Source organism: Diabrotica undecimpunctata, chromosome 5, assembly GCF_040954645.1.
Source record: "Diabrotica undecimpunctata isolate CICGRU chromosome 5, icDiaUnde3, whole genome shotgun sequence".
Classification (NCBI taxonomy): Eukaryota; Metazoa; Arthropoda; class Insecta; order Coleoptera; family Chrysomelidae; genus Diabrotica; species Diabrotica undecimpunctata.
Window position 1 is genome coordinate 97,731,023 of NC_092807.1, and position 24,279 is coordinate 97,755,301.

Genomic DNA, 24,279 nt, shown 5'->3' on the forward strand with positions numbered 1-24,279 from the left:
GGTTCTAACACTGGTTCTTTACCCAAGGTGGGTATCACTTTGTTTTGATAGTCCCGCAAAATAACACCGATTTTCACTAAAAATTTTATGGTAGATTGATTTGCATATCATTAAAAACTTGCGCCCGAGTCAACCTCCATTTTCACTTTCCCGAAACCGGCTTGGCATTGGACATAGATTTCAGGATAATCTGGTGTACTTTGCGTCTTTGATTTTAGTCTTTCTTTTTAGCAAAACAAGCTATTTCGATGTGTATATGTATACAGATATATAGGATAGATATAAATAATGTACACTGAGGCCATGACATAGGGCAGCAGTTATGTCATTACTGTATCAAGGCTGCAATGGAATAATTTCTGCTGTTGGCTTGATAACAGACCCTCACGGGTGAATATCATACAATGATTCAATCGAAACACCGGAAAAACAAAAATAATGTTCATAGACAGAGCAAATAATAATCTGCCGCACATACGATTTGTATACTTGGGCTCCCTGATAACCATCAGTGGTGATTGCTCCTGAGAAATGAAGCGTAGACTAGCAATGGCTCCAAACGCAACTGCTAAATTGAATAAAATATGGAAAAACCGAACAATAACAAGGAATATTAAACTCAGATTGGTAAATGCCCTTATTTTTCCCATTGCTACGTACGCAGCTGAAACATGGACTCTCAAAAAAAATCGATAGGAGTAAGATCGAAGTCTTTGAAATGTGAGTCTATAGAAGAATTCTACGCGTCCTGGACAGAACATGGAACCAACCTGTCAATTCTGGAAGAGCTTCATATAAAAGACAGGCTATTAAAAAAGTAAACCAAGCATACTTAATTTATTTCGACCACATAGCTAAAAGAATGAAGAACATGAAACTATTGGTAGTAGAAGGAAAGGTAGAGAGCTGAGGACTAGGAGGAAGATCTCTAAGACGATGGGAAGACCAAATAAAGACTCTGGTGGGAGTCGCTGGAAATCCCTACATGAAATCGTTTATATGGCATAGGATCGCAGCCAATGGAGATAGCAAGCTAACAATATTTAAATTGTCACCACGTCCTGATAAGGGCTCAAGGAATGAGAAGCATGGTGCTTCTGGAAGGCCAACTCATGCATATTTTCATTTATTTGTTTATATTTTTGAAAGAAAATAAAGAAAATAATTATGTGATTAATAGTGTCGAATTTATGTTGTCAAATATATGTTTATGGGATACATAAGAGAAATCCGTATGAAAATAAATAAAAAAGATATTGCAAACAAATTAAAACCCACTCGACGCTCATCAGGAGCCATGCGAGTACTCAAGGGTTAAAAAAGGAAGAATGTTAACACCGAATATCCCATTGAATGAAGATGGAAACGTTGACATTGAGAAAATTAATAAAGCTCAAGTCCGTTAAAAGACAGAGTGTCACCACATCAGGACCAGTTAAAAAACCTAAGGAACTTCTAAAATATCGATGTGATATTTGTAAAGAAAGTCACAATATTATTACAAAAAAACCTAAAAGGCACGTCCTCACTTAGTAACATAACCTGCTATCAACAATGTTATTCAACATGTTACCGAAATTCTACTAAAAATCAACATGTTGCATGTTACTTCAACAAGGACAACCAGAAACCAAGTCACAATCTTGATGATAATCAGAAGAAGAGGTCTTGTAGTGGATGTTACGCCAAAATTTCAGAGGAATAAGGGCATCAAGTTGCCAAAAATAGGACCACCAAAACCAAGTTTAGATGCAACGTATGTCAAAAACACTTTTGTTTGTAATGCTTTTTTTTTATTTACATATTTTTGAATTAAAATAAATATTTTTATATTAAAATTTTAGTTTTAGATTTATTTTTTCCCTCATAATTGTTTTTTATACTTACACAATGGCCAACTGATCTCCCATTTTGCTTAACATCTCTACAAAAGATTTCCATATAGTTTACATTGAAATGTCGCATCAGTGTTATGCGATGGGGTCCCAAGTGATTTCTGGTCCGTCGGTTTACATTGATCCCCCATGGCCAGAAGGCATTAAAATGTTTAAGCAGAATGGAGGATCACGTTGATCCCCCATGGCACTTTACGTGTTAAGCCCAGAAGGATGAATATAATAGAATAAACTAGTCTCAATCATATTAAAAGAAGAAGGAGAAGAAAGGGCAAAGGAAATGAATGAACAACATAATAAATACAAATTATAATATCTTATAATATCTGTTATCGATTTGTCCCTTTAGGTACGACTATGAGTTTCTGAACAAAAACCTGAAACTGCCAAAAACCAATTTCTTGTTGTTTTATGTGAATTTAAAAAACTGTAATTCATTATTTATAGTTAAAATGTGTTTTAAGTACATATTATTCGAGTACACTAGCAAGCAAGTCTTTTTAGTTTTTCTGCTCGCATCTTCAATTATGGCTAATTCAGAAAAATTTCGTGTCCTGGAAGAAGGATTTAAAATCCCAACTATTGGACTTGGAACTGTAAGATATTATATTATTAATGATGTATAAATAAACTAGGGATATTATTAAGGCTATTTATAGGTATACCGCAGGTTAAATATATATGTAGGTAATTGTAATTGAAAAAATGACATTATTCTCAAAAATTAACTTGGAATTTGTTAAAAATTCTATATTTTCTGCAATATTTCTATAAGTAATTGTTTTTTGTTAATTTAAAAAAATTTTTGAGCCTAAAGACAACTGGTCGCTAAATATGTTTATTTAATCTTAACTTTCACAAAGATTTAGAGTTTTCCTTGTTTTTACGTACCTATATATTTTTCCCAGTTTCATCATTCATTTTCTGTTTTACAGCTCTAAGGTCCTTGATGAGCCTTACCTTTCCTTAAAAGATCCTTTCAGCTTTTCGTATTCAGGGCCACTCTTTCCCAGGTTCTTATTTTTTCGGTACCTGTAGATCTGCTTCCACACCATCCAGTAAGTATTTTTTTTTGTTTTCCAGCGTTGTCTCTGTCCTAATGGTATTTTAACATCGATTTTAGGATCCAGTCTTAATCTTTCATCCTTAAGACATGCCCCAATTATCTTAATCGCTTGATTTTATTTGTTTTTATGATATTTCTTCTATGTTTGAATAAGTACCTACGTTTCTGAACCATATGTTAAAACTAGTCTTATCAGAGTTTTCTAAATTTTAGTTTTTATACTTCTCGAAATACCCCTTGATTTTAGTTATTTTGATAGACCAAAACAGCATCTATTCTTCTCTTCTTCATGTACTATGGTTTTTCAGTTCGTTGGTTACCATCACAGCTATCTTATTTTTATTCACTGCCAACCTCAATACTTGTCTTACTAGAGAGCAAGATAGAAACATTTTTGAACAGCTTTGATGGTTACTCTTTTCTTTCTATTTCTTTCTGTTTTATGCAATTTATTATAATAATATTAATAATAAAGGTCTTTATTTTTCCTTCAAATTCATACAATACACAAAATATATAAATTGTATATGCATAAAATACAATAAGAAAGAAAAAATACCGAAGATCAGTTGGTGCTGATTTCAAGAAATCAGTACGTCTGCTTTTCATCTTAAGCAAGAGAGAAAAAATATAATATATTTTTTTGCATGTTTTGTAACAATCGATTAAAAACCATAACAAATAGAAACATTTAGCATTTAAATATTATCCAAAAACTATCACAAAGTTTATACATACTTCATAACAGGTCATCATGTGTTACTAATATTACAAATAGTTGCACATGTGTTACTCAGAAATTTCGATTTAAGAGATTTCTTAAAAGATATAATCGATTTTAATTTTAATTCTTTAGCTAATCCATTATATACTTTTGATATTTGATATGTAAATGAATTTTTGAATTGTTCTGTACGATGTGGCGGAGCTGTAATTGTATTTTTGTATTTTGTATTGACATTATGTATGTCAGTTCTGTATATAATGTTTTTAAAAAAATATGCAAAGGCAATCACAGCCAAGAAGATATTAGCATAATTTTTTTGGGATGTGAAAGGAATTTTGTTTGTGGATTCCTTGCAAACTTGTAAAGTAGTAAATTATGAATACTATTGTAACCTTTTAGATCAGCTCATGGAAAAAATTCGTGAAAAAAGATCCGTTTTGCCGCAGAAAAAATCCTATTTCATCAAGAAAATGCACCCTGTCATATGAGCATTTTGACAATGGCTAAAATTCATAAATTAAAGTTCGAACTAATAGAATATCCACCGTATTCACAAGATTTGGCCCGTAGCGACTGACTTCAATTTCAATATCTAATCAATTGCTATACTCACTGTCTTTCTTCTCTTTAAGGTTAGGACGACAACAAAATAATATTTTAATCTGTTGTACAACTTTCATAACAAATAAGACATTTTTGGAGAGTCGCTGAACTTTTTGTGTAAAGTCATCTTATCAAATCGACCTACGTATAAAACCAGCGTAATTCTAGTTTGACAATTTATTTGTTGGCAAAGCTCGAGTTTTGTATTATATTGTTTACCGATCACCAAATTTGCAGCCAATTTTTTTGGATCAACAAAATTTTCAAAAAAATTAAAGATTAATTTTTTTAAATAATAAACTTCTTGCATGAAAGGACCGATATTTTCACCTCTACATAAATTTTGTCTGGGTCTGACAGATATCTAGTTATGTGAAGAATAGACATTTGTTTATAAAATAAAATGTACCCGTCTTTTCAGGTCAAATTATGTTGCGGTTACTTATCTGTAAGATAAATGTAAATTTTTATTTCGGAACACACAAATGTTTAATTAATTGTCAAAGAAATCACAATAAGGTTTTAATATTTCTTTAGATTATACAATTAGTGGTGGCTGGAATAAATTAAATTATGTAAAGAAAAATTTAATAACGAATAAAACATAATACATGTTTAATGATTCTTCTTAGGTTTTTTCATAACACTAAAATATTAAATAAGGTTAGCTCAAACATCCCCAGCTTCAAAAAGTTCAGTAATGTCTTCTTTTAGCAATTCATCTACAAAATTGTCTTAATTTTGATCTCTCGCTAAGTTATACTCGTATAATGTTGCTGTAGATTAGAACGGTTGAATTTTTTCAATCTTAGAACCACTTCCACTGTGTGAAATAGTTCCTAGACCTTCTCTTCCATACATAAAAAGTTATGTTGCATATCTGGTTCTAATATGAAATTCATTATAGAAATTGGATTGTTTAGTGGACTTCTTTTAAAATGGCTTTACTTTATAATCAGAATCTCCTTGTAAGAACCCATTTCTATTATCTCCATTTAAACTTCTTATCAGGAATACAGAATTATTTATTCCTACCTGGTAGGTACCTACCTAGAAAAACATATCCAAGAAGTATCACGAAATTGTCAGAAGCTAAAATCAATATTCCATACATTATATAGAAGATTTATTGAAAGCTTTGAAAATTTCCTATTACACTCTGGATAATTTGTATTCTTACTCTATTGAATTGAATTGAATGTATTTGATAATTATTAAAAGATAACTTACAGGCAATATTAAGTGAAGGAAATGATATGAAAAATTTGACATCATACTTATATTCCATAAATGTACTACTAAATAAATTGTAAAACTTTAAATAGTACAATGCCAATGACCCTATGAGGTTGAGGCATAAATAAATAAATAAAATTGTGTATTCCGTACATCGAGCAAAAAGACAAAAGAGGGAATGTAAAGGTAGTGGGGGCAAAAATATTATTAGACAGGAAGTGCGATCTTGAGAGGCCACATTAAACAAGGAAAGACAGACTCTTTCCTTGTTTAAGAAATCAAATTTAGTTAGGTTATGTCATTTCTGATGTTATTGTTTGTCCCAACTGTCACATGAAAGATTATTTGTATTTTCTATTGAAGTTTTTTAACAATTGCTTCACATTTTAGACTATTATTGTTATTATTTAATTAAAACTTTATTGTGTCCTAGTTTAAAAAAAAGTATTTTAAGTGTATTATGTATTAATATTATGTAATATTAATATTATCTAATATAACAAATAAATAGATAAATTAGAACCCCTACACCACTGTTTGATTATTGTGAAGTGTCATGAAATTTAAATTTGGCGCATTCGCATTTCCGGATATGTCCGCCATCAGAGGCCACTTTTTTGGTCTCCTTTTCATAACGATTAGATTCCCTCTTTTGTCTTTTTGCTCGATGATTCCGTAGTCCTAATCCATTTTCTATTTATGCGGCGCGTATTACTCACGCGGCTGATCGGTTGCTATGAATTATTATTGATGATATGGTGATGATTTCTTTTGGTTTACATAAATATTTCCTCATTATGTTTTTGAAACATTTTTGTTTTATTTTGACGTTTAAATTTCCAATCCGGAAACCGTTTTTAGAATTTTTTGTCTGAAGTTCAAAATAAAACAAAACATATAATAATTTTTATTGCAATTCATTGCTTCGTGTTCAATATTTGACACTTATTTGATCTCTTTTGTTTTCTGCATGTTTATTTTACATTCATCTTTCTTCTTTTTGAATATCTTTTTAAATAATAATTACTGTTTTAGAATTACCATGAAAACGAAGAAGTAGTTCAAAAAGCTGTCGATGCTGCTTTAGAGGTGGGCTATCGCCATTTCGATACAGCATATTGGTACAATACCGAAAAGAGTGTTGGTAAGGTTCTTAATAAATGGTTATCTTCAGGAAGAATAAAAAGGGAAGAAATATTTGTTACAACAAAGTTACCATTTCAGGTAGGATAAATAATAACTTATCTCATAAAGTTCATTTAGGGACATTAAGATATAATATAATTTTTGGTTCTATAATTTAAAATAGAAATTTTTGCTGCATTTTTTGTATTGCGTATTTTTTTTTTGTATTTTGTATTTTGTAAACGTAGTTTAAATTTAAACCCGATCTGCAACTTCAATTATATTACAAAACTTTACATTGAAGTAAAAACTTCTGTTGTACCTAATTGGTTTATATTTAATACAAAAACATTAAATTAAAAAATCCAAATGGATTACAATTGTTGAATTTGTCCAGAATGAACGTTTTCAGTCTTATCAGACCATCTTTAGTGAACTTTGGAGTACTTTCTATATAACCTCATCACCAAGCAGAGGGTGGATTTAAATTAAATATTACATACTTAAAAGTATGAAATTAAACGACATATTGTCGATGATTAAAGAATTAACTTTCCGAGAACAATATGAGGGTTGGTATGAAGAGACTCCCCAACTGTGTTGGCTGGTAAAAAAACGATGTTTAATGAAAATCAAATGTTTTAAGGCGCCTTTAATTCGTTTCTTGGTAATAAACATATCTAATTATTCATCAATCTTAACATAATTTTAGGGGGCGCACGCTGAAGCTGTCGAAACGTTTTTGAAAAAGTCTTTAGAAAATCTTCAACTTGATTACGTGGACTTGTATCTTATTCATTTTCCTGTAGCATTTAAATATGAAGGCATTGATAAATTTACTCCTGAAGCTGTTGAAACCGATCATATATCATTATGGAAGGTTAGTATGTACATAATTTAATATTTAAATATGCTAAATTAAGGAATCTGATAAAAACAATTACTTCTAATAAATTCCTTTTATTGTAAATTCATGAAATAATTGTATTACTGGCTAGGATATAAGATTCGCTTAGGCCGAGATAATCAGACAACTGTAATACAAAGAAGGATCGCTCTCTTGGGCTGCCTTTGGTAGATTGAACAACATTTTTATTCCAGTTTGTTTAAAAAGAGAGATTTTTTAATTAATGTGTTTTACCGGTCCTTGCATATGGTGCGCAAACGCTAACTCTGACAAAAGGAACAATAAATAAAATAAGAGTTATACAACACGCTATGGAAATATCAATGTTAGGTATTACCATTAGAGATAAAGTACCAAAACTAGAAATAAGAACAGGAGTCACGGATGCAGTTGAAAAAATAGCCATGGCTAAATGGGCTTGGGCCGGACATGTTGCCAGATTGAGGGATGATAGATGGACCAGAAAGATTCTGGAATGACGACCAAGACAAGAGGTATATTGAAACAGAGGACGACCACCAACTAGATGAACGGATGATGTAAAGCGAATAACCAAAAATTGGATGCAAGAAGCTCAAGATAGAAATAGATGAAAAGTTTTACGCAAGGCCTACGTTCAGCAATGGACAAATATAGGCTAGTTGATGAAAATAAAAGTAGAAGATTGTATTTATTTTCAATTCGAGCTCCACCTAAGTTGTATTAAGATGCCACAAGAAAATAGCTTGAATAATATTTATAAAATAACTCAATTTATACATTGTTTATACTACGAGATCCTACTGCAAGCACCCTACATTCATAACGTAGTTAATCGAATTCACATTTCTACCTACTTTTAAGAATAGAAGAATACATTGATAACAGGGTGTCAGTCAAAAAGGGTCCGCAAATAGTTTTAATTCAATTAATGGTAAATAATTTTTAATACAAATTGAGTTAATTTATTTTTTAAATAATGGTATACGCTACTCATGACGTATATGCATGTTTTTTTTTTATTAAATTAAAGCTTTTATTATAAGATTTAGAATTCATGACGAGACGGTTGTTTAAAACATATGAAGAATGGGGTCTCTCTGTAAATAGAAACAAAACGCAATACTTATGCATCGGGAATGAAGTAGAAGATCTAATGGTCAACGAACATGAAACAATCAAGAACTGTGAGGAATATATATATTTCAGAACAACAATCAACAAGAGTGGGCGCACCGAAAAAGAGATAGAGCAAAGAATAGTGAAAGGAAAAAGGGTGATAGGATGCCTAAACCCGATGCTATGGTCAAAAGAACTATCAAAGCAAAGAAAGCATCTCCTCTTTAACTCCATCTTTAAAAGTATAGTGCTCTATGGGTGCGAAACATGGCAACTTACTAAATCCCTTGAGCGACGCCTACTTGCATTGAAAATGGACTTCTGGAGAAGATCAGCTAGAAAATCAAGGCTTGACAGAATACAAAATGACCATATCAGAAATATAATGGGAGTCAAGTCAACCATCATTGACGAAATTCAAAGAAGACAACTCATCTGGTATGGTCATGTGAAAAGAATGGACGACGACAGGCTGCCAAACCAAATTTTAAAATGGACGCCAAGGGAAAGAAGGAAGAGAGGAAGGCCAAAACAATCCTGGCTGGGCGGCATTCAGAAGGCAATGTCGGAAAGAAACCTTCACCCTGGCGAATGGAATGACCGACGTAGCTGGAAACTGGGAACCGGAAGGCGAAGAACGCTATAAAAAAACCGGGATAAAAAAAAATATAAGATGATGATATAAGGTTGCCTGAGAAAAAATGGCCGCAAATTAGAGTTGCCAGCTGGCAAAAACACGAATTATCAAAGACAAAGTATAAAGGAGCTAGCGAGCAAAGCTGGTTTGACATGTCCAGTGTCAGGTGTATTAGTTTTTAAAGCATGCGTCGATAGATAATGTTAATAATATACATATTATCACTTATCAAACCAGTGTCGTTGCGCGTTAACTCTATTTTACTTTATCTTTATTACCCCGCGTTTTTAACAGCTGGCAATCCTCATTTGCGACCATTTTCTCTCAGACAGACTTTTCTCAAAATAGCTTAATTTCATATAAAAAACATGCATATGCGTCCTGAGCAGCGTATTATATTTAAAAAATAAATGAACGAAATAAAATTTTTGTTCAAAAAATTTTTCGCTTCGTTCATTTATTTTTTAAAGAAAATACGCGTCCTGAGCAGCATATTTTATTTGAAAAATTAATAAACGAAATAAAATTTTTGTTCAAAAATCCATTACCATGATTTGAATTAAAGTGCTTTAATAAGATGAAAGCAATATTATGCAATGGAAAACTCAACATCGAACTTAGAACTAGAGTATTGAGATGCTACGTGTTCTCTGTTCTGTTATATGGAGTTGAGGCCTGGACAATTACCGAGACGTCAGAGAAAAAACTCATTAACTTTGAAATGTAGTGTTATTGAAGAATGTAGAAAATATCTTGGACATAACACATAACAAATGCAGAAACGCTACGAAGAATGAAAAAAGATAAAGAAATACTCAACACTCTAAAGAAAAGAAAAATGAGCAATTTTGGTCACATACAAAGAAACTAGAAATACAAATTGATGCGACTGGTCATACAAGGGAAGGTGGAAGGCAAAAGAAGACCGGGGAGAAGACGCACGTCCTGGCTGAAGAATCTGAAGAGACAATGGAGTGGGAAAACGTCAATAGAACTTTTCAGAACGGCTGCAGGTAGAGTCAAATGGGCTATGATGATCGCCAATGTCGTTAGGGATGGGGCACGTTAAGAAGAAGAAATTGAATTAAAATTATTTGCTGCCACTTTTTGACTGGCAACCTATTATCAATGTATTCTCCTAATTTTAAATGTATGTAAAAATGTGTTTTAGTAACTACGTTATGAACGAATTACTATTTAAATGGGAATAAGCCACAATTAAAGATTAAAATACGTTTATTGACGTTTCAATTTCCACTTCGGTAATCGTTCTCAAAATACAAACATTAGTAAATTAAACAAATTTTGTTTTTTGTTACTTAGTGAAAAATTCTTCTAATAATTTAATTTTATCTGACTCATCTATATTGTCAATTCAGACATACCTTATACATTTTAAAGTAGACGACTTTAAAATGATATTGCCAATATTGTTGAGTTGCATTCCTGGGACGACTTTACTTATAAGATAGTTCATTCGATTACATGAAATCAACTTTAACTTGAGAATATCCGTCAGAAAGGATCATAACATGTAATTCGTCTTTAAAAAGACAAATACATGCCACGATGACAGTAAAATTCTCCTGTTAGTGATTCCATAGTAAATTATGAGGGAAAAACCAGGAAAAAAACCTCACAATACTATCCCGACATGGTAAGTATTTGATCGTGCATTTAGTTTACCTTCAATAAACATCAAATTCCGATTTTATATGTTTGTTATTTAAAAAACATAAATGATGCATTCTCTATATGTTACTGACTTACCAATACTGGCATTTTCCTTTTAATAACTTCCTCTTTCAATATGGGTAACCAGATCCTACTACATTCTGCCAAGGAATTCGCGACACAATTGGTCTCATTTAGCATAATTAGAGCCGTTTCTTTGATTTTTCTCTTTTTACCATCCGTTTCTTTTAGGACTATATTTGAATCATTTCATTGAACCCTATGTTCATTATCCCATGCGTGTTTACATATTTGAGATCTATCAAATTCTCTATTTTTGATATAGGATTGATGTTCACTTATTCTAACATTTAATGGCCTTGATGTTTCATTTAAATAAAACTGATCGCATTCACAAGGTATTTTATAAATGCAATTCCTTGTCCTTTCTTGTTTATTGTTAGGTTTGGTTTTGGACAAAATAGATCTCAACGTGTTTGTTGTTTTGAATGTTGTTGAAATGTTGAATTTATTTCCTATCCTCTTAAGCTTTTCCGATAATCCTTTTATGTATGGTATTGTTATTTTCCTCGTATTTATATATATATATATATATATATATATATATATATATATATATATTTATCGTTTATAAATAAGGAATTTTCAACAATCGATCGAATAGAACAAAACAACTTAGAACGAGATCCTACAGCATATACAAGGAATAATACGAGGAAAATAACAATACCATACATAAAAGGATTATCGGAAAAGCTTAAGAGGATAAGAAATAAATTCAACATTTCAACAACATTCAAAACAACAAACACGTTGAGATCTATTTTGTCCAAAACCAAACCTAACAATAAACAAGAAAGGACAAGGAATTGCATTTATAAAATACCTTGTGAATGCGATCAGTTTTATTTAAGTGAAACATCAAGGCCATTAAATGTTAGAATAAGTGAACATCAATCCTATATTAAAAATAGAGAATTTGATAGATCTCAAATATGTAAACACGCATGGGATAATGAACATAGGGTTCCATAGAATGATTCAAATATAGTCCTAAAAGAAACGGATGATAAAAAGAGAAAAATCAAAGAAGCTGCTCTAATTATGCTAAATGAGACCAATTGTGTCGCGAATTCCTCGGCAGAATGTAGTAGGATCTGGTTACCCATATTAAAAGAGAACAAACATATAAAATCGGAATTTGATGTTTATTGAAGGTAAACTAAATGCACGATCAAATACTTACCATGTCGGGATAGTATTGTGAGGTTTTTTTCCTGGCTTTTCCCTCATAATTTACTACGGAATCACTAACAGGAGAATTGTACTGTCATCATGGCATGTATTTGTCTTTTTAAAGACGAATTACATATTATGATCTTTTCTGACAGATATTCTCAAGTTAAAGTTGATTTCATGTAATCGAATGAACTACCTTATAAGTAAAGTCGTCCCAGGAACGCAACTCAACAATATTGGCAATATCATTTTAAAGTCGTCTACTTTAAAATGTATAATGTATGTCTGAATTGTCAATATAGATGAGTCAGATAAAATTAAATTATTAGATGAATTTTTCACTTAGTAACAAAAAAACAAAATTTGTTTAATTTACTAATGTTTGTATTTGGAGAACGATTTCCAAAGTGGAAATTGAAACGTCCATAAACGTATTTTAATCTTTAATTGTGGCTTATTCCCATTTAAATAGTAATTAATTTAAAATGCCACAAGAAAATAGCTTCAGAACAATATTAAGAATACGTTATGAACGTAGTGATCTTGCACTGGGATCTTAGGTCAAAATTAAAAACTAGGTTTACCGAGTATTGGATTTCTGTAAGATCAATTTTTTTAAACCAACCTAGTTTGTAGCAGAATTTAGTGTAGTTAGCAACTCTTAGATTTCCTTATATTTACTATTATTATTATTATTATTATTTTATCAATTTTATTAAAATTTTTATTAATATTTATTTTGTTAATATTTTCTAAAATTTTTACTGAATCATAATTTTTTAGAAAATGGAAGAACAAGTTGAAGCAGGGCGAACAAAATTCATAGGAATTTCGAACTTCAATATTTCGCAGATAAAAAAGATCATGAAAATTGCCACAATAAAACCAGTGTGTTCACAAGTGGAAATGCACGTATACTTTCAAAATCAGGATCATGTTAGTTTTTGTAAAGATAATAATATTGTTGTAATAGCCTATGCTCCCTTGGGGACTCCAAATTTAGGGCAGTTTTTAGATGAAAACTTAAAGAAGTAAGTAAGGTTGAATGAAAACTCACTGATTATTAATAGATAAGTAGTAAAAATATATATATTATTATATTATGTATTAATTATTTCTTAATCTTATAATAATCTACAATTTTTAGAGCTATTAAACAACCACATCTTCTGAATGATGCAATAGTGAGAAAAATCGCAGAAAAACATAAAAAAACACCTGCTCAAATCCTTCTTAGGTTTTTAATTCAAAAAGATGTGTGCGTTATACCGAAAAGTTCGAATCCAAATAGAATAAAAGAAAACTTTCAAGTATTTGATTTTAAACTCGATAGTCGTGATATGGACATGCTTGAGCAACTCGATAAAGGAGAAGATGGAAGAATTGTGGATTTGGCCATTTTCTTTCCTCAGTAAGTACTTTATTTGAGAATACATGTTTTGGTTGTGTGTTTTTATTTATTAAGGTATTAATGACTTTTTTTAAAACTTTTTAATTAAAAACTTAAACACTATAAATCCTTAATTATTTCCCAGCATCAGCAATAGTCATTATTCCTAAAGGAGATGTAAAAGTTTCATAATATATTCTCCTTGTTACAGCCTTGGAATATATAGACAAAACATATTTCTTTCTCAATACTGTTGTGTATATATATTTTTTTCTCGACTAACATATTCGTTATTTTTAGTACGAGTACGTATCTGTACTATAATTCCCTTGATTATATTTCTTTGTAAATATATTTTTAGCGCAAAAATGGTCCAGTTTTTCGTAAAATATTTAAATGTAAGTTAGGTTTTTTACTTCGTAAATCTCTCTAATTTATTACCCCGAACCTGCTTCACACTTTTATTTCAAACCTCTTTTTTGTTTATACCTTTGTTACGGATAAATCCCGAAATTGGATAAGACTAGTTTTACTCGAATACTTTTCGTATTATCTAAATTGGCTGTGTGCAAAAAGTCGTGTAGTACAAAAACTGTATTAGATAGGTCTGACTCAAAATAATTAAGAGAGGTAATAAAGGGTTATACAAATAATAGCCAAATCAGGTTTATAAAAAGTCTTATAAAAGTGATTTTTATACACGTCTCTCGCGGTACTAACACTAAGATTTGCGTCTGTTGTCTATACCACAAACCATACATACTCCTGTGGTCTATACGATTCAAAAGCCAAGAGAATTCGCAGTATTTGCGTCAAAAACAGGTGTTTTTGACACACACGCGCAAGCGAAGAGTAAAGGTCGATTCTCACTATACGTTCCGTTTACTTTCCATATCCGTGGCTTTCGATTTACATAAAATATTATTAAACACAAATCATATAGTATATGCCCACTTTCCGTTTCGTTTACCTACCATTCCCGAAGCCTCGCGTTCAAGATTACCGGCCACGTATTTTTTCTGCGACAAGCTGCGACGTGTCGGGTATGAAATGGATAGTGCGAATATTATTACATCGCGGTTCAGTCTAAGTTGTTAAGATAAATATGAATGACGAAAAATTCATAGAACTTGTCAGGCAAAATAATGCCTTATATAATTTTGCAAATAAAAAATATAGCGATAATTCATTTAAAGACAATATTTGGTCAGCTATTGTCAAGGAACTCGATGCCACAGGTAAGTAAATTTTAAATTATTTGTTTGTTTATGTGTATAATGCAAAATCTTAGCAACTGTGATACTGGATGACTCAGAAAAAGTAATTTTGGTCTACACAACTGAACGTGGAAGTTGTTTCCACTCTAATTTAAATTTCATTGAGAAAAACCAGACTTATTGTAAGTAAACGCGACGTCTACTGAGAATTGTAGTTAAAATAATGGGAGGTATACGGAACGGGTATGGAAAGTAAACGGAACGTATAGTGAGAATCGACCTTAAAGCGTCTTTTCGGTACGGTTACCACAGTCAGGGAGGTGAAAGTTGTCTCGTTGCCACGCAGGTTAACAGTCAAAAGAGAGATTCGCGATATTTTTTTGGAACCACTAATACCACTATGAAAGAGTAAGCTGTGAAAACATCCAGACGCAGCTAGTATGTTGCTATCGGGAGTCAACAGTCGAGAGTTGTTTAGACACAAAAGATAGAGGCTTTTAGTGAAGACGAAGAAGTTGAAGAGGAAAAAAATATTAATTTATATTGTTAATCTTTCTATTTTAACACATTTTCTTTCTCTTCAGTTTCTAGGTATGTTTTGTTTAAAAATTTTGTTACCTTTTGTTATATTAAGGAAAAAACCTACAAACTTATATCGCGGTATACGCGCTCTCAACATTTGAATTTAACAACATATTTAGGATTCTAGGAAAGGTTCTAAGGGAGGCTTTGGTCATAAATTATTTAAAATGTTCTTCTTTAATATCCTCTGTAGTTTGCCCTTTATTTCACTCTTTTAATGTCTTCTTGATGCCAATTCAGCATGAGAATCAGTTTACTTGAATGTGCAAAATATTTGTTAGTTATGAAATTGTATATAAAATTTTTAATTTGAATGTGTTTATTGTTTCAGAATAAAAGAAAATGCTGAATATCCCTTTTAACGAGTTTTTAATAATTTTGAAATAACCATTCACTTTATTGTCTAATATTTTATCGATAAAATTTTTTTATAGCAAATTTTAATTTTAAATAAAGTTTTTAGAACACTATGTTTTACTGGTATACACAAACTCCTTCCTATACCATGCTGATCCTATATGGGGAATACTCTGTTACGATAAATTCTGACCCAAAACCGTAAATATATTTATTACTAATATTTTCATTCATTCACGTATTTTCTAGGTAATGCCTACCTGACACACGATGGGTCCCCCTTTGTAATAAAAACATCAATTCGAACCTTCTGGAGACAAGCCGATTTAACCATACCGGTTCTGAGAACAATTCGCCGCTCTGTCTAGAAGGCCTTTCAGCAAAACAGCGGTCTATGTTCGATGTGTTTCGAGAAACAACTGTTTTCATTCTCGAATAACAGGACTTTATATTTATGGAGGAATTTTGGTTATGGAGGGACAGTTAATTCCGAAGACGCGCTCGCGAATTTGTTACGTACGGATATATATAAATTATTGTCAGATAAGTTAATATAAATAAAGAAATAAATTAAATCCGTAAGTGTTATAAATATTGAACCTTTTAATAAATTCACAACAAATGGTGGCAGAAGTGGGATCGAACATAAATTAGACTTATAATAATAATACAAGTGAATATTTATAAATTGTGAAAATGACGACGATTTATGAGCTGACAGTGACTAATTTAAGAAGACATCTCGAAGACAGAGAATTAGCTTCTACCGGAAAAAAGGCTGAGTTAGTCCAACGACTAAAGAACGCTTTGCTAGAAGAAGGACTAGATCCAGAGACTTATATATTTGAAGATGCTGTTATCTCGTCGATTTCGAAATTAGAGAACAAAGTTTCTGACGATATTTCGAAGGTATCTTCTGATGTAGCCAAAGTTTCTGGTGACATCGCATCATTAGAGAACAAAGTTTCTGACGATATTTCGAAAGTTTCTTCTGATGTAGCCAAAGTTTCCGGCGACATCGCATCATTGGAGAACAAAGTATCCGGCGACATCGCTTCTTTAGAAAGCAAAGTTTCTAACGAAATTTCTTCTCTGGAAAGCAAAGTTTCTGCTAACATCTCTAAAGTCACTTCAGAGATATCTGCTCTTGACGATAGAGTGTCTTCGTTAAAAAACCAAGTTGCTGCCGATATGTTGGCCTTCGAAGAAAAGATTAAAGAGATGGAAAGGAAGATGGAGGAAACAGGGACAGCAGAGAGAGGAAACAATCCAATTACAGTGGAGACAAAAGAAGAAGAGACGAAATGTAAGTTGGAAACACGGCCGAAATTTGAAGGAAGTGAAGGTTCTGTCCATGTGAAAGTCCCAACTTTCGATGGAAAATCGTCATGGAACAACTACATGAAACAGTTCGAATCAGCCGCAAGAGCAAATGGATGGTCTGAAAAAGAAAAGGCGGTAAACCTGACTATCGCTCTTCGAGGAGATGCCTTAGATGTGCTTCAGACCATAGCCGTAGAGGAGACCGATGATTTCGAACAACTGAAGAAGAGGTTAAATATGCGATATGGCCACGAACATTTGGAGCATGTATATCAGTCGCAGCTTAAAAATCGTAGACAGAAGAAAGATGAGGCTCTTCAAGAATATGAGGTAGATATTGCCAGATTAGTACGATATGCTTATCCAACAGCTCCCGAAGACATGATGGAAAAATTGGCCGTTCAAACGTTTATTGATGGTCTTCGTGATCATGAAATGCAGAGAACACTACGATTAGCTCGTCACAAGACGCTGGTTGATGTCTTATCCGCCGCCCTCGAATACGAGTCAGCTACGCAGGCCTCTGGCGGGTACAGTAAAGTTAGGACTGTAAAAGAGGAAGGAGATGAAGATAAACTTGACCAGCTCGTTAATATGATGAAAAACATGACATATAAGAAAACGAAGATCATCAGATGCTGGAATTGTGGCGAAATAGGACACGTACGAAGCTCCTGTAAGCACCCTAGGTACGACGCAAATCAAGAAACTCACCATCAGGAAAACTAGAACGGGTCAGCCTTAGGGGGGCAGCTTCGACCCAAAACTTTTCCAAAGACCCTCTCATACTAATAGCTTCTTTGAAATGTCGTGAAGATAGTGTATATGTAGATGGAGACATAAATGGTAAAAAGCATACGTTGTTGGTGGATACCGGAGCGACCAGAACCATTATACGCCCGACAGTTATAAACAGCCGAAAGAAACTGTTACCAACGAGGTTACGACTTCGGACCGCTACAGGTGAAAATGCCAACATTCATGGAGAAATCCAGGTACAATTGGGAATTGGGGCAGAAAAGTTTGTCCATACTGTTATAGTTGCTGACATCGAAGAGGATGTTATATTAGGAATGGACGTAATGAATATGCATGGATTCCAATTGGATTTTAAGAATAAGGTAATCAAAGTTGGCAACGAGGAGGTATTTCTCCATCCACATAATGACAACACTGTGCAAGCAGCCATTACAGAAGATACAGTCGTGCCTGCGAGAAGCGAAACGATCATAGTAGCGCGACTACAGGGAATTGTAGACGAAGGGAGACCTGTTATGATGGAGCCTTGGAACCACGACGATGAGGTTGGCCGTGGAATCATAATTGGAAAGGAATTGGTGACTTCGGCTAAAGAAATTCCTGTGAGACTTATCAATGTCAACGACTACCCAGTGACCATAAAGAAAGAGACAAAAGTAGGAACTTGTGTACCTGTGACATCCATAATCCATCAGGCGACAACATCTGATAATTCCAACGACAAATTCGACCAAATGGTTGCAGTTGCAGGACAGTCTCTAAACCAGATGGAGAAAAGGAAATTAAAGGAATTTCTTCGGCAGTATCGTGATATTTTCGTACCGAAAGGAGGAAAGACGGGAAGAACTACCGTTGTTAAGCATAAAATTGATACTGGTAGTGCTAAGCCAATTCGTCAAACAGCTCGACGATTACCACAGGCGAAAAGAGAGGAAGCTGAAACGATTGTTCAGGAAATGAAGAAAGACGGGGTGATAAAACCTTCTACGAGCCCATGGGTCTCTCCGGTGGTCCTGGTTAAGAAGAAAGACGGAACGACGAGGTTCTGTGTGGATTACCGTTTGCTGAACAACGTTACCAAGAAGGATAGTTATCCTCTGCCTCGGATCGATGACACATTGGACACATTGGCTGGAAGTAAATTGTTTTCTACTTTGGATTTGAAGTCTGGATACTGGCAGGTAGAAATGGACCCAGTAGATAAAGAAAAGACAGCCTTCACCACAGGATCTGGATTGTGGCAATTCAACGTTATGCCATTTGGACTCTGTAATGCTCCTGCGACATTTGAGAGGCTTATGGAAAATGTGTTGAGAGGGTTATCTTGGAAAACATGCCTGGTTTATTTAGATGACATAATCGTCTTGGGGGAGACATTCGAAGATCATTTGAGGAATTTAGAAAACGTTTTTAATCGACTTAAAGCTGCCCAATTGATGCTAAACCCCAAGAAGTGCCAGCTATTTCAAGGTAAAGTCAATTATCTGGGTCATATAGTCAGTAAAGAAGGAGTGGCCGTGGATAAGGGAAAAATCGATTCTATTAAGGAATGGCCAAAACCAACTGACAAACATCAAGTGAGAAGTTTTCTTGGACTATGTACTTACTACCGGAGGTTTATTAAGAAGTTTGCAGATATCGCTAAGCCATTAACGCGACTTACAGAGGAAGCAAGAGAATACCGCTGGGATATAGACTGCCAAAATGCCTTTGAAACGTTGAAAAAGCATTTAATAACAGCACCAATTTTAGGGTATCCACTGCCAGAAGGAGAGTTCATCTTAGATACGGATGCAAGTAATGTGGGAATTGGAGGAGTGCTGTCTCAGATTCAAGGAGGACAGGAACGAGTCCTCGGATATTTTAGTAAAGTTCTTTCAAAACCTGAGCGGAATTATTGCGTCACGAGAAGAGAACTTCTGGCAGTAGTGAAATCAGTAGAGCACTTCTATCAATACCTCTATGGAAGGAAGTTTTTAATCCGAACCGACCATGCCGCCCTTAAGTGGTTGATGCAGTTTAAGAATCCAGAGGGTCAGATAGCCAGGTGGATCGAACGACTCCAAGAATACGATTTTAAGATTGAGCACCGAGCCGGAGTTAGCCACAGAAACGCTGATTCTCTTTCCAGAAGGCCATGCCCAGCAGAGTGTTCCCACTGCAACAAAACGGAATCCAAGGAAGCAGCAGTGCTAAGAACGACGATTCTCAACGACGACTGGACGCCTACTAAGATAAGGGAAGAACAAGAGAGAGATCCAGTTATACAGAAAATCCGAAAATGGAAAGAGGAAAACCGTCGACCACCTTGGCAGGAAATATCAAACCTATGCTCAGTAGTTAAGACGTATTGGGCCCAGTGGGACTCATTTATCATCGAAGATGGCTTGCTCAAACGAGTCCTGGAAAATGATGACGGTTCAGAGAAGAGAAGACAGTTGGTGATCCCAAAGAGCAGAATAGCCGAAGTACTTCGTCAGTTACACGACAGTCCATCGGGAGGGCATTTTGGTGTAAGGAAAACCCTTCAGCGAATTCGGGAACGGTTTTATTGGATGAACAGTTCCGACGATGTAAAAGACTGGTGTAAGAAATGTACTATTTGTGCCACGAGTAACGGGCCTTACCGAAAAAGGAGAGCTCCTATGAGACAATATAATGTTGGAAGCCCGTTTAAAAGAATAGCTTTGGACATCGCTGGGCCATTTCCAGAAAGTGAAAATGGAGGCAAGTACATGCTGGTAGTAATGGATTACTTCACTAAGTGGGTCGAGATTTACGCACTTCCAGACCAGAAGGCCGCCACCGTTGCAGATAAGTTGATCCAAGAATATATCAGCCGATTTGGAGTGCCTTTGGAGATCCATAGTGACCAAGGCAGGAACTTCGAAAGCGATCTATTCCAAGGAATATGTGATAGACTAGGCATGAAGAAAACAAGAACTACCGCGTATCATCCGCAATCGGATGGTATGGTAGAACGAATGAATAGGACAGTTGGCAAGTATTTGACAAAGATGGTGTCCGATCATCAGCGAGACTGGGACCAATACCTTCCGTTCTTCACAATGGCCTACAGATCTGCTGTTAACGAATCAACAGGCCAGACACCAGCCAAAGTCCTATTCGGACGCGAAATGCGACTACCTTGTGATCTAGAGTTTGGGTGTCGACCTGGAGAAGATGTAGCGGGTGAAGATTATGTGATCGAATTACGAAAAAGAATGGACGATGTACATGAGTTGGTCCGTTCCCACCTTCAGATCGCTAGCGACCGAATGAAGAAACGGTACGATACACAAGCCGAAAAGGGTTGCTTTAAGAAGAACGACAAAGTCTGGCTGTATAATCCCAAGAAGCGAAAAGGTTGTTCTCCCAAATTGCAGCAGTTTTGGGAAGGTCCATACCTCGTCATGGAGAAAATCAACGATGTCATCTATCGAATAAGCAAGATTCCGAGGGGAAAGCCGATGATAGTACACCATAACCGGCTGGCGTCTTTCGAAGGTGACCACGACGTAGATGAAGAAGTGGAAGTAAACCAAGTCCAAGACGTGTCTGACCTCACGTTTGAGGAATTCATGGGTGCCTATGGAGGTACCGGTAAAGCAAGACATGGTGTTACCACTGAAGAAAAGCAAGATCTACTCGCGCTCCCCGATGACTACTCGCTGGCCCTTACCATCCCGGCCAGTATCAAAGACGCACCAGGGTTGGCATCCGTCTTTCGAAGGAAGTTTGGTCGAGTTGCAGAACTGCAATGCCAGGTGCCAGCTCCCGGTAAAACCTTGAAACTCCAAGATGCATCACGTTACCTTTCCTACCTGGTAACAAAAGACACTGCCCGTGACCAACCTACCTACCGAGATGTATGGGAAGCCTTACTTCAATTGAGAGAGCACGTACTAGAGTCCGACGTGCAAAAGTTAGCCATGCCAAAGTTGGAGTGCCGCCAATTAGATTGAAGGGTTATCCGAAATATGGTGGAAGAGATCTTTAAAGACACCGAAGTCCAGGTGTTAGTCTGTTGCAATCCGCATAGTTACTGGTGCGGAGAGAAAACCGTCCCTTGTCATTTTTATACAACTGGAAGTTGTAAAAGAGGGTCCAGTTGCCGATACCAGCATACCGTTCCGGTTCCAGTCCCGACAAGGTTCCAGGAGGAACAATCTTTTAAGAGGGGGGCAATGTTACGATAAATTCTGACCCAAAACCGTAAATATATTTATTACTAATATTTTCATTCATTCACGTATTTTTTAGGTAATGCCTACCTGACACACGATGGGTCCCCCTTTGTAATAAAAACATCAATTCGAACCTTCTGGAGACAAGCCGATTTAACCATACCGGTTCTGAGAACAATTCGCCGCTCTGTCTAGAAGGCCTTTCAGCAAAACAGCGGTCTATGTTCGATGTGTTTCGAGAAACAACTGTTTTCATTCTCGAATAACAGGACTTTATATTTATAGAGGAATTTTGGTTATGGAGGGACAGTTAATTCCGAAGACGCGCTCGCGAATTTGTTACGTACGGATATATATAAATTATTGTCAGATAAGTTAATATAAATAAAGAAATAAATTAAATCCGTAAGTGTTATAAATATTGAACCTTTTAATAAATTCACAACAACTCCTATATGGGGGCCAATGAAAATGTATAACAGGCAATGAACTAGATTGGCCAACGCTGCATTGCAATAGCAACGCTATTTTTGAGTGAAATACGTATAAATGTAAAATTCTGACTGACTCTACCGCTAACTGTAGACTCTCACCTGCTTAAGAACTCTTTTTTATTCAAAAAACACTAAGGTCCATTCGCCTAGTTCGAGCATATTTTGACAGATTCATAGCTAAAAACCTACAACACAAAAGTTCCTATCTCACAGTTTTAACAGCTTAAATAAACTTTTATTATAGACTCTTCATTGAAAAAAGAAGAATTATTACAAATAGTGGAAGTGTATACTAAACCCAAACCCAAAATTTTGGGTAATAAGTATTTCAAAAATATATTTCAGTTATAATTTAACATATTCTAGTAAATATTTGTATTAATCACGTTGTTTATTTTATTAAATATAGTTCTATTGTTGTTCTGCAGGACATGAATACCTAGCATAACTGAATGAATTATTGGAAATTACTAATATTTGCTTTGTTTGTTATAATAGTATCATGTATTTGCTTTGCTAAATCCTCTTTGCATAGGGAAGTATACTTATTTTGTAAGATAATAAAACCAAAGTGTATGTTGATTCCATCCTAGTAAAACGTAAACAACAATTAAGTATGCCGTAAGACCTTTTCTGATCGACTGGTGGCTGCTTAATTTTGTGGAATTTATTTCTTCAAAATATTTTTATTTTTTACACTAAATAAGTTTATTATTTGTTATCAATGAATAAATATTGATTGTCGGTAATTCGTAAAGTTCTATTTTATTTACGTTTACTATGAGTTTACTATTGGCTATGAGTACGTATGCTTGGTTGTATAGTAATTTCCAGCCACTTCTAGCATAGTATAAAAAGGGCCAAAAAGTAACTAACTTCGCAAAAAAATAACTCAAATACAATGCTATGGTACACAGTCAGTCACTGAGAATTTCCCTTTTAATTTTTTTCTTTTCTATTCCTTTCTATTCAGATCATATCTTCCTAAAAATGCATAAACAAAAATACAGAAGAATTTTAGAGAAAGTTCAGAGAAAGGCCCTGTTGAGAATAGCAGGGGTACTACAAATTCACTTACTAGTGAAAGAAAGGGCAAATGTGTATGGCATGAGTAAAACGATAAAGCAGATGAAAGGCCTAACCAACGCGAAATGGCAATAACTATTTCTTCATACAAAAAAACAGCTAAAAAATCTTGTACAGTTTTTAAAGGTTCTAAAAGGCAGGTATATGAGGGATAGCTGACAAATCTTTCAAGACGTACAGCTGATTTTGCTTTGTTTTTTTTTAAACTCATAAAAGTGAAAAAATCAGAGAGCGATTCTCGAAAATTAAACAATTCGAACCGAACCTTTTTTATTGTTTTATTCTCTCTAAACCCATTTTTTAATAGCTAGTTGTAAAACGTTTTGTTGCTTTTTGAATTCACAAAACTAATAAGCCATAAAAAAAATTGTAAAATTCCCCCTCGCTTAAAAGTCTTTAAAAAGCTCGTTTACACACTATTTCACAAAACTGTTTTAAAAATTATCCTATTTATATTCACGGTTAATATAAATGTACCAAAACAGACTATTACTTTGCTTTTATTTGCTTAATGTTTATTTATGTTACATTACATCTTCCTAATTACCAGGAATATTTATAACCTGGATATTTTTGCCCTTAATTTGTCAAGCACACCTCTGTTTTGATGCTGGGGGTACGTGATATCCCAAAGCTACTTGCGACATAAAATTTGC

The 24,279-nt window shown here is 34.2% G+C and overlaps 1 protein-coding gene across 1 annotated transcript; it reads left to right on the forward strand.

Moving 5' to 3' along the window:
* Nucleotides 1–2,332: 2,332 nt before the first annotated feature.
* LOC140440708 (1,5-anhydro-D-fructose reductase-like) lies at nt 2,333–15,887 on the forward strand. Its single transcript, XM_072531070.1, has 6 exons — nt 2,333–2,491; nt 6,563–6,751; nt 7,365–7,532; nt 13,012–13,259; nt 13,376–13,639; nt 15,749–15,887. Exons 1-6 carry the CDS (start codon nt 2,348–2,350, stop codon nt 15,777–15,779), a joined length of 1,044 nt encoding a protein of 347 aa, XP_072387171.1. The 5' UTR covers nt 2,333–2,347; the 3' UTR covers nt 15,780–15,887.
* Nucleotides 15,888–24,279: the final 8,392 nt, after the last annotated feature.